The sequence below is a fragment of the Girardinichthys multiradiatus genome, chromosome 12 (assembly GCF_021462225.1).
Source record: "Girardinichthys multiradiatus isolate DD_20200921_A chromosome 12, DD_fGirMul_XY1, whole genome shotgun sequence".
NCBI lineage: Eukaryota > Metazoa > Chordata > Actinopteri > Cyprinodontiformes > Goodeidae > Girardinichthys > Girardinichthys multiradiatus.
The window spans coordinates 47009457-47021592 of record NC_061805.1 but is presented as its reverse complement, the minus strand read 5'-3'; the positions used below and the strand labels follow the sequence as shown (position 1 = coordinate 47021592).

General features: G+C 38.7%; 1 protein-coding gene across 3 annotated transcripts in view; it reads left to right on the top strand.

Moving 5' to 3' along the window:
* slc4a4a (solute carrier family 4 member 4a) overlaps positions 1-11598 on the top strand; it is an 85666-nt gene extending 74068 nt beyond the window's left edge. For all 3 annotated transcript variants that reach the window (XM_047382226.1, XM_047382228.1, XM_047382227.1), the window contains 7 exons: positions 674-852; positions 2770-2842; positions 4373-4441; positions 4602-4775; positions 4977-5132; positions 8400-8479; positions 11399-11598. In XM_047382226.1, the coding sequence (XP_047238182.1) occupies positions 674-852; positions 2770-2842; positions 4373-4441; positions 4602-4775; positions 4977-5132; positions 8400-8479; positions 11399-11507 (840 nt within the window). In that variant the 3' untranslated portion in view covers positions 11508-11598. The remainder of the gene's footprint in view (positions 1-673; positions 853-2769; positions 2843-4372; positions 4442-4601; positions 4776-4976; positions 5133-8399; positions 8480-11398) is intronic.
* Positions 11599-12136: the final 538 nt, after the last annotated feature.

The following is a 12136-nucleotide window of genomic DNA, read 5'->3' as shown; positions in this document are numbered from 1 at the left end:
GGACACTCCAGTATCTTCAAGGTTAGCTTGCTTCATCTATTCCAAAGCCAGTTTAGAGGTGGGTTTTGGAGCATGGTCCTGGTGAAACACCCAGTTGTGTTTAACTCTGAAGGATTTAATTGTGCATTTGTGGTGAAGGTAAATATTTTGAAGGTTTTCCTCCCACCTAGTTATTTTTTGACCTTAAAACCCTTTCAGAACAAACTTGGTGTGTCCATATTAGCAGCTGCAAATTTCATTCAAACTTATATTTTAGTGGAAGGGCTTCTCTCTTGGTCAGGACCCTCTCAGACCATGTTAATATTTGGTTAATAACTGGCTTTGCTGTGGACACTTATTGCAGTGTTCCATCAGCCTCCAATTAATGGTACACTTTTATTATTAATTATTGATTGCTCTTGAACCACATTCCTGTCATCTTAGTGTGACAGTTTGGATCTTCTTTTAGATTTCACTAAAGGTTTTATCCTGATAAAGAAAAACATGATGAAACTTCTGACTGTAACTGTATCTGCTGGATACACAGAAAACTTCCTGTTGCTGAATTTATCTGCGATGTAATCATAAGGGGGTTAGCAGGGATTTAGGTCTGTGTGTATCTGCAGCTGTGCTTTCAAACTGTCCCTGGCCGAGCATGCTCTCGATCTTTGACCTTCTTTGTTGTCTGGACCAGAAAGGGGCAGGTTACCATCTGGATTTGTTCTGGGTGGCTGTTCTGATGGTGGTTTGCTCCTTCATGGGCCTGCCGTGGTATGTGGCCGCCACCGTCATCTCCATCGCCCACATCGACAGTCTGAAGATGGAAACTGAAACGTCAGCACCAGGAGAGCAGCCCAAGTTTCTGGGTGTGAGGTGAGAATGAGGGGAGACACCACAAATGAGGTTTCTTTGTTTTATTAAATATACATTCAATACAGAATAACACACAACACTAACTTTTGAGTTTGACGTTTTATCACCTTACAACCTCAATCTTCAGATTATTTTATAGGACTTCAATGTGATAGACAAACACAAAGTAGTCTATAATTGTGAAGTGGGAGGAAAATGATGGTTTCCAAGCCCTGAGTCAGTATTTTGTAGAACAATCTTTTGCTACTTGCTGTTTTTTTTTGTCATTTTTACTCCTTTCTTTGTGAAAAGTAGCTGAGTCTCAAAATGATTTAACACAATTTATGAAAAACAATTTTTAAGTGAATTCAAAGATTCTCAGCCGGGTCTTGGTCTGGACCTTGACCAAAACGAGATTCTGCTTCTCCATCTTCATATCATCTCTGACCAGCTTCCTTGCCCCCGCTGAAGAAAAGCATCCCCACAGCATGATGCTGCCACCAGCATGTTTCACCCTGGAGATGGTTGTTTAGGGTCATGTGCAATGTTAATTTTTTCTCCACGTTTTGCGCATTGGCTGAAATGTTCCGTTTTGGTTTCTTCTGACCAGAGCATCTTCCTCTACACCTTCCTCTACTTTCTTTCAACAATGACTTTCTTCTAGCCACTCCTCCCTAAAATCCAGATTTGTGGAGAGCACGACTAATAGTTACTCTGTCGACAGATTGTCCAACCAGAGCTGAGGCTCTCTGCAACTCTTCCAGAGTAACGATGAGCCTCTTGGCTGCTTCTCAGAGTAATTTTTTATTTGTCCACCCAGACTAGGAGGATGGCCATCTCTTGGTATGTCTGCAGTTGTGCCATGCTCTTGAAAGGTTTGGATGATGGATTGAACAGTGTTCTGTGAGATATTCAAAGCTTGGAATAATGTTTTATCTGGCCCAGCTTTAAACCTTTTTACAGCCTTCTTCGTGAAGCTGATTGTTCATCAGTGCTCTCTAGCAAATCTCTGAGGCCTTCAAAGAAGCTCTACTGAGGTTAAAGTGCAGACAGAAGGACTCACCTTGCTTAATTAGTTGACTTTTAAAAGCATTTGGAAGAACTGGGCTTTATTTCAGAATCAGAATCAGAATCAGAAAAGCTTTATTGCCAAGTACGTTTTTGGACATACAAGGAATTTGTTTTGGCGTAGTCGGTGGGGGTGTCAGAGTCAAGGGGGCTGAATACAATTCACTTTTTTAATTCAAATCATGCAATGCTGATTTAAAACCAGGTTGACAGGTTGGCCATACCAATTATTTGATCTCCTTTTGCAGGTAATATTTGCGAAGAGCCTGTTAAGGAGAATTTCTGCCTCTGAATACATTTTGTTTTGTGAGGTCAAGCCAAACCAGATGGGCAGTTTTAGAGAAGATTACTGTTGGATGTTGAAACTTGACTGATCATAGACAATCCTACAGCTTGACTTCCATAGGGAGACCACATATGAATCTTCTCAATAAACATTTTTAATAAAAAAATCAAAGCTTCTTTTAATAAATTAACAATTTACGCTTTTTTTAGTGGCTGTGTGGTCATTTAAACTGACCATTTAAAATTTGTAACTTTATTTCATTGTAGATTTGTGTGATTCTGTCTTGAAACTTCATTGCTTGCTAACTGAACATGGTTCTTCTTGTTTTTGGATGGTTTGTGTTTTGTTTTCATATTTATATGCTGTCCTGCCCAGCCCCCTGAGGTGACAGCTGAGCTAATAAACTGCTGTACAGTTACACACTGAAACACCCAAACCTGATTTAAACTTAGCTTTTTCCACTTTTGTCTCACATTACTATTACTGTTACTGTCAGAATTTCATTGGTAATGAGGAAATGTGTGTCCAATTATTAGGATTTCATTCAAAATGAATATTTTGTCCTATTTTGTCCTGTTTTGCAGAGAGCAGAGGGTCACTGGAGTATTAGTGTTCATCCTGACAGGACTATCTGTATTCATGTCTCCAATTTTAAAGGTAATTTATTAAATATGTTGCATCCATATGCTTACTTTGGGTGGGTTTTCACTTGATTTTCTTCGTTTTAGTCTGTCTGTGATTTTGACTAAATCTACACCTCTCTTTGGAATATTTTTATCTGTTATGGTGGATGTTATCAACACAGCTGTCTCAGAGGATGCTCTGTAGTTATTATTCCTCGTCAGTGAGTTCTGATCTTGAACTGAAACTGTTAAACGTTTAAACTATTGCCTCTTTGAGAGATGTTTTTAACTTTCATCCATTCTACTGCACAGAATCTGTCACACCTGTAGTCAAAAAATGCTTTTAAAATGCACCAAGTCAAAATATGAGTTTTCTGATTATGTGTTTCTATTTTATGAGTTTTTACATATCAGGACATAATAAGGCTCATCTGGTCTTTACAAACTTCTAAAACTGTTTAAATCTAATCTTAAATGCAGAAAAATTTAGAACGGATTGTTTCTTGTACAACATTGTTTCAGTTAAATAAAGTGGGAGGATGTTTGTTTCGGCATAGATCTTAGGGTCCCACCACATAGCTCAGTCTGGATCATCAGGGTGAGGTCTGATAGACCCAGTTTGGTCTTGTACTTTGGTTTACAGATGAGTTCATGAAACGTAATGGCTCCCAGACAAGCCCAGATCATCATCCCTTCACCACCATGCTTTACAGCTGGTTCAAGGTGTTATTCTGTATGTGTTTTGTCAGACATGGTACACTGCATCATCACCACGTTCAAAGGAAATTTTTTGGAAACACCATATTTTTCTTCCCAGATTGACAGGCAGCAGTAATTGTTTCCCTAAAATCCTTGCTGATGTCTTTCCATTTTGGCATTGTGCTGGCACACATCTATATGTTTCAGACTGAGCATACTGGCTTTTATAGGGTTGGTCAGACTGGTAATAATTAGGTAAACATGTGCATTTCAATACTAGCACCTGGCTGCTTCTTTTCCTCTTCAGTGATATGAAAGCTGAAAGGGTGTGCTTACTTTTTGTACACATAGCTTTTACATTTTGGTTTTATCTTGGTTTACCTAATTCTTGCAGTTATATTTAAAGAATTTTAGAACTTGATTACCAGATCTTTTTTATTTTTGCCCTCATGCATAATACCCTAAAATGAAAAAAATGGGTGTCATTTCTTTTAACCACAATTTATTTTGTCATAATTAAAGTATAGTTTCACTTTTACTTCATTGTAAGTGTCTAATGAAATTATGAGGTCTTCATTGAGCTTTATGTCTGGCAACAAAGAGAACAGTTTATAGATTAATTTGCATTTAGAGCAAAGAAATGAAATGATAGTGAACAGTTGTGAAAACGAAAAATGGCCAACTGATTGATTAAATTTGTTTTACCTTAAAAAATAGTATTTCACTTCACTGATTTGAATAGTCAGACCAAGATAAGCAGGATGTCTTGTTTTAAGTAAAGATTCTGCCACTGAATGGACAGATGAGACTGTGAAACACATTTTACTGTACATTTATGCACATTTCATTTGTCTTTTACATCTAGTTTATCCCCATGCCGGTCCTGTATGGAGTCTTCTTGTACATGGGAGTCGCTTCTCTTAATGGAGTTCAGGTACATCTTTATAAAACTTGGACCCATAAAAGCTGGAGCGGTTTCTTGTATCAGTCTGAGCTGAAGAAACAATGCAAGCCAGCAGTTTCGATGCTGATGACTTTGATCATTCAGGCCTGCAGAGCTGCAGGTGATATGTATTTGTTCTTACTCTGTTTAGTTTATGGATCGTCTGAAGCTGCTTCTGATGCCAGCCAAGCATCAGCCAGACCTGGTTTACCTGAGGCATGTTCCCCTCAGGAAGGTCCACCTCTTCACCTTCATTCAGATCCTCTGCTTGGCTCTGCTCTGGATCCTCAAGTCCACTGTGGCAGCCATCATTTTCCCAGTGATGGTAAAGAAAAACCATTCACATTCAGTCGAGACAACACTTTATAATTTATAGATTATAAATAGATTAAAAAAGTCTCAAAGATAAATGATTAATAAACATGAGAAATTCACTTTATTGTTCTTTTTAATCAGCTGTTTCTGTAATAGATTTTTGATTAAAACTGTCCCAGACCTCTGTAACCCATGTTCCTGATGTTTTCAGATTCTTGCTCTGGTTGCTGTCAGAAAAGCCATGGACTGCATGTTCTCCCAGCATGACCTAAGCTTCCTGGACGATGTCATTCCAGAAAAAGACAAGAAGAAGAAAGAGGATGAGAAGAAAAAGAAATGTGGCAGCATGGACAGCGATACTGAAGATGTAAGGGTTGAGAGTGCAGCAAGCTCTTGTTTTTTTTTTTTACCATTTCTGTTTTTGTGAAGCTCACCAACTCCTTCTAGTTCTGCTTCTGAGATTCAGTTTCTGGTTACTGCAAGGTCTCAAGCAGTAATGACAATGGCACTACAGTGAATAAGTACCTGAACCAATTTAATGGTTCATCTGCGGTCCAGCAGTCACTTAGGGTCATGGGATGTGGATCATGACTGAAAAAACAAGTGCCCAAATACAAACAGCTAAAAATAAGCTTCCACCATGGGGTGGCCAGCCTTTACCTCAGAGAAGACTACTAGCTCTGTCATTCTTTTGGTATATTGGAGTAAATGGCTGCTCCTTCTCATCAAAGAAGGTCAGCTGAAGGGCTTTAAAGATATTATGATGTCCACGGTCCGTCTCCCTTCGGAGGATTTCCAGGCAGCTCCCACAGGGCCAACACTCAAAGGCATGCCCAGGTCCCACTGTATAGACTATAAATGCATTCTGGTCTTTGAATGAACTGATGGATGGACGGACTGACGGATGGATGGGTTGTGGGTTGGGTAGATTAACTGGCAGGTTAAATAGATTGGCTGGGTGGGTGGGGCTGTTGGTTGAGTTGGCTCGGTTAACTGACAGGGTAAATATGATATATATTTTTTTGGTTTTTAATTTCCTTCTTTACTAAAGTTAAAAATGTTTGATGGCAATATGTCCCAGGTCATTAACAGCTGGATTTACTGTTGATCATATTGATTAAGGTTCTGGTTTGGCCAGTTGTCTTTGGGGTGGTAGGTTCAGTTTCATTTTGTATGGTCGCGGTTCTCAGGTGTACTTCACCAGTCCTTCACAGGCCAGTACCTTGTTGTTTTTATAGCTTGAGCGGCTAAATTTTAGATTTATGTGGTGAATCATTAAACACAATAAAAACATCCTCTGAAACAGACTGAAAACGATGAGGTATTACCCACAAGTCAGTTCTGATGTTGTCTCTTCGTTTGACCCCAGTTTGGTCCAACGTCCTTGTAGCTATAAAGGACTTTGTTACAGCTAGGGATCATTTGATGACCAGGAGCATGGGAATGTATCGTCCCTAAATGTTGTTAAAAGGGCAGTTTTTAGAAGACATTTGGAGATGGTGTCAATGGTTCGTTAGGTAATAATTCGATGTCAATTAAAACCATTTGCGGTTGATGGACACAAACTGACAACAGCGAGTTCCTGTCTCAAGATGTGTTTCCTCTCTCCAACAGTCCGACTATCCTTACAATGAGAAGGTTCCCGGTATTAAAATTCCCATGGACATGATGGAGCAGGAGCCCTTCTTAGGCGATAAGGCCTCTGACAGTGAGTAAACCCCAATCGCCACAAAACTGGAGGGAAGAATGTCCTCCTCTTCTTGACTTTGTCTTATCTTCGCTCTGCTTTCTCACTGGATGTTTCTAACAGTGTCCTGTCTTCAAACCACTGCTGGGTTTTTGCTTTCCACTCTTTTCTTTCACTGTGACAGCATGTTAATAATGTTTTTTAAATGCATGAAATTTACTCACGGCTACGGGTTATGGTGTGTCTTAATTGTTTCACAATCTTTTATTTTATTTTCTTGCTTGACTTGTGTGTGCTTATAAATGCTTATTTTGCAGGGGAGTATTTTCTCTGTTAAAAGGTGACATGCAGAATGAGTCCCAATCCACCTCTCATTTCATTGTGCTTTTTTTCCAAGCAACCAGACTTTGCTGTTTCTTTATATTCGATCCAATTGAATCCAACTTTATTTATAAAGCGCTTTAAACAACCAGCATTGGGCCAATGTACTTTACAGTTGAAATAACTAATAAAACAAAGAAACATTTAACAGTATTCAGTAAAAACAATATACACACACACAAAACTGCATGAAATCAACTAAAAACAACTAAAACCAACATTTCACAAGGTGTCAAAGGCCACCGTGAAAACAAGGGTTTTCAGAATGGATTTAAAATATTCCTGTCTAATTTCCAAGGCCAGATTATTCCACAATTTGGGAGCTTCTACAGCCAAAGCATGTTCTCCTCTAAGTTTATGCTCAGTCCGAGGTACATTCCGGAGCAGCTGATCAGCTGACCTGTGAGAGCGGGTAGGTGTATAAAGCTGCAATAGCACAGAACAATAGGATGAGGCAGGGCCCTGGAGGGCTTGAAAGCAAATGAATCCTAAAAGGAACGGGCAGCCAGTGAAATGAAGCTAAAAGGGGTCAATGTGCTCAAACGTCCGAGTGCCAGTTAAAAGACGAGCTGCAGCCTTTTGCTCCCTCTGGAGATAAGTGATTGATTTACTTAAAACCATGCATCAGTTGCCACACCTGCTTTTATCCCTTCCAGATCACAATGGGGCTGGTGCCTATTTCCAGCAGTCATTGGTCCTCCTGGACAGGTTGCCAGTCCATTACAGGGCAACACAGAGACACACAGGACGAACAACCATGAACACACACACCTACTGTTAAGATACATTTAGAGAGACCAATTAACCTAACAGGTATTCTTTTGAACTCCAGGGGTGCAAAGATGACCCATGCATGCACAGGGAGAGCATGCAAACTCCATGCAGATCTTGCTGCAAGGCAACAGAGCTAACAACTGTACCACCTATATAAAATGCTGTCTTTCCTGTCAGTCAGATTTTAAATAAGGCAGAAATTGTTAATTGTAATATAGCATAAAGAAAACACATAAATGTAGGTATTAGTGGGGGTATATGTATGTGTTTGAGCCTGTATGTATAATTGTGACCTTTTTCGGATTAAAGAAAATCCACCATAAATTCAAACTCTAATAACTCATTATTTAGTAATAAAGGATTTAAATGATGATTGGTGAAACTAGCTAGCATTTTTAGTTTCTTGAAAAGATTAGAAACAAAGCGAAGCTTCAAGAAATGAGAGGTGACTCAAGACTATTTCTTTTACATTCAAAAGCATTTGCCTGGAGAAAATGCGCTTAATTGGTTATTTATAAAACTCTAATCATAAATCAACATTTTTCTGAAATTGATCCCCAGATTTCAAAGAAACAAGCTGCTAAAGCTGCACATAAATCAGCAGGTTTTAAAACTCAATTAGAAACTAACTTTCTCGTTTCTCCTCTCAGGCTGAAAGCGATTGTAGTTGTTGCATGTTTGTTAGGAATGAAAACCTTCACAGTCCTTCAGTCTTCAGGGTCAATGAATGAACTCTTTGCATTAAGTATCTCCCTACTTAATACAACTGTTTATCCTCCCTCTTTCCCTCAGGAGAAAAGCCCCGGTCATTCCTTGATCGACACACATCGTGCTGAGCAGCTTCGCTTCTACCAGGACAGCTACTTATCCAGGTGAGAAGAAAGTAACAGGAACCCAACAGAATAACACAGAATGGAGAAGATAAGCTGGTAGACAGGCAGCAAAAACAACCCAGCTGCAGCTGACTCTTCTTTTGACTCAGTGGCAGTGATGTTTGTAAAAGGTCACTGGATGGCTAACGCATAATATTGGCCTGATCTTTAAAGGTCAGATTGGCTAATTAGCTAAACTAAGGCTAAGTTAATTTTTCAATAAGAAGCAGATCAACAGCCGTCACGCCATGTCTGTAGACGTTGTCAATGAACTTGCAGCGCTTCACCAAAAAGACCCTCTCCAGACTGTTTTTTTTTTTTTTTAAGGACTGACCTAGATACCATTGGTTCCTTAAAGTGTGGGGCACTCCAAAATACGTTTATCTGTGGATGAGTTTAGTATTGATGAGTTATAGATCAGTTAGTATTCCCAGGCCCTGTGGTTGTAAAACAAGCCCGAACCATTAACCCTCCACCACTATGCTTAGCAGTTGTGATGCTGTGTTTGGCTTTGTGCTATGCATTATGGCCAAACATCTTCTGTCAAATGACGTTCCAGAGGTCTGTGGTACATTTAACTTAGCACACCTAATTAGTGCTGAGAATATTCTTTTCAGAGAGAGAAGGAACTCTTTTAAATCAAGTCATATTTGTTCTTTTTTAATCATCCTATCATGAGCTTTAACATATAACAAATTAATTGATGTCTGCAGAGTCTGAGATGCTGCTTCGGGGTTTTCTTCTGTCTCTGAGCATTGCAGTCTGACTTTAGGCTGAATTAGCTGGGATGCCCACTTCCAGATAAGAATATCAGCAAGATAACTTTGTTTTGTGTTTGTTTTTTTCCCCCTTTTGAATAATCTTCCTCACTGTAGAATGATGAACTGTAACATGTTAAATTATTTCCAGATTGATGGGCATCAAAAGTAGCTTCCCTGAAGTCATTGCTGATGTCTTTCCTTCCGGGCATGTGCTCCAGAGCAGCAAAACTCCTCAAACTCATTTTTATGTATAGGTGGCCACACTTGCTTATGATCAATTTATGTCCATCAAGTAGGAGCACCTGGAGTATAGGTTAAGCGCTACAGATAAGATAAATGTAGTCAAATGTAGTTTTATGAGAGTTGTGACTGTTTATATAGTAAGTAGGGTAAAAACATAACACAATAAAGAAACATTATGTCCAATATAGTGGTGTTTGTGAAGGGAATTGGTTCCTGGAAATTTCCCACATCTTAATCCATATTCTCTGACTGTGGTGAACTGCCCTTTAGAAAAGGTTGCATTTGTATTGTTGTGTGAAAGAAACTGACTCCAGATCATCGCCAACTATTTCCCAGTCGGAAATGTAATATTGTGTGTTTGTCTAAAACTTTAATTAAATTCTTAAAATAAGAGACCAAAACCTTTGCGTTTCTTTAGCCATTTCAGTGTCGTTGAACCTTGTATGAACGTTGGATTGTTTGAAGGTAATCCTATCTGGCTGAAAGTGAAGCCAAATTGCTTCCAACTCTGATGACCCCAGGTACAGAGACCTCTGAGAAATCATATAATTGTAGGTCGGGGATTAAATTACACCAAACCACATATTCAGTATTCTGTAGGATATATTCTCTGTTGCACATAATCAGCGAGATACTCCCTAAATCAAAATTATTTCCAAAGATAATGAAACAGATTTCCCATTTCACTGATCTCCTCTTGGCTTTACATGCTGTGTCGTGTGGATAATTATTTGTTAGATGGATGTAATCATTAACTCTTCTCAGCAGGGATTCATCTAGTACTTGCTAAATGCTGAGTTGTTGATTTAATCTTAATGATTTGTGTAGAATTAAAAACCTTATTAGTCAATTGATTTGTTTTTTATCAGATTACTAAGTTTTCCTTGTTGAACTTGATTTATCAAAATGTGAAAAACATTCACAGGCATCTGCTACACAAGGAACACATCAGTTTTTTGTCAGTATGAAAATAAACAACCAGGTCCAAGGACAAAATAAAAGGATCTACTCTTTACTTCAAGTGTAGAAAAATCACACAAGAGCTGCTTCTAACTACTTTGATTCTACCGTGAGAAAAATTATTTACAAGATTAAAACATTTAAGACAATCTCACTCATGAGTGGAGGAACCAGCAAGTTCGACCAAAGGTTAGACAGTGCAATGGTCAGAGAAAGTGCAAAATGCTTCAGTTATCACATTGAATGGTAAAGCTTATGACAGGCTTGAAGAAGACCCATCAAAACAAGTTTGGCTTGTTTTGAAGTGTATCTGGGAAAAGCCCCTTCTCATCTAAAGAAAGAATATGGCAAAACAACGTTTGCAAAGTTTGCAAAATTGTATATGGATGAACCACGATGGTTATGTAAAAATGTTTTTGGACAGTTGAGAACAAAGACAAAGATCTTTGGCTGTAATGCAATGAAATGAGAAAACCTAACGCATCATATCTGAGGACGCATTTTAAAATAACTGTCCAGTACGGTTGTGCAGAGGTGATATGGGCTTGCTTTGCAGCTGCTGACAACCGAAGTTTGAAGGAAAACAGTGAAACTTTGCAGTAAAGAAGAATAGGCCAAAATTCCTCCAACACAATGTGAGCGACTGACAAAGTCAATCAGAAAACATCTACTGAGGGTCTTCACTGCTAAAGGTAGTTTTACAAGCTGTACATGAGATGTACTTAGTTTTTGTCACTTAGTTTTTCCATTATGGGTTTATTTTCTTTATGACAATAATGACGTTGTGGTGTGTGGTGTTGTATGTTTTTTGTACTCAAATATGGACCAGATCAAGTTACTTTAGCCTTATTATGTGACATCCTAGAATTAAAAAAGAGTGTATGATCAGTAAAGATCCACCTTTATTCAAGAGGAGGTACTCTGTGTCCTGACAGCAGATGTTTCTTTGTTTCAGCCCTGAGAGGACCCCGCTGAAATCAGTGCCTCAGATCAGGATAGACATGGACCCTGAAGATGAAGACACGTTTTACTGGAGAGGCCGGGGGTCTGAAACATCTCTTTAGAGGACCAACATACAGATTCCTGTCTTTTACCCACTTAAATTTAGTCTTAACATTTGTTTCTTCCATGATTTTAAGACTTTGTTTTGAATCGCTGGGACTGAAAAAGGGATATTTTGTTGAAATAATGAGCTGTAAGTACTTCTGACTTCACCATGTTGGTATTTTTCTCACAACTTCACAGGTAACGGTCTCACTCAATTACATACAGGTCCTTCTCAAAATATTAGCATATTGTGATAAAGTTCATTATTTTCTATAATGTAATGATGAAAATTTAACATTCATATATTTTAGATTCATTGCACACTAACTGAAATATTTCAGGTCTTTTATTGTCTTAATACGGATGATTTTGGCATACAGCTCATAAAAACCCAAAATTCCTATCTCACAAAATTAGCATATTTCATCCGACCGATAAAAGAAAAGTGTTTTTAACACAAAAAACGTCAACCTTCAAATAATCATGTACAGTTATGCACTCAATACTTGGTCGAGAATCCTTTGGCAGAAATGACTGCTTCAATGCGGCGTGGCATGGAGGCAATCAGCCTGTGGTACTGCTGAGGTCTTATGGAGGCCCAGGATGCTTCGATAGCGGCCTTTAGCTCATCCAGAGTGTTGGGTCT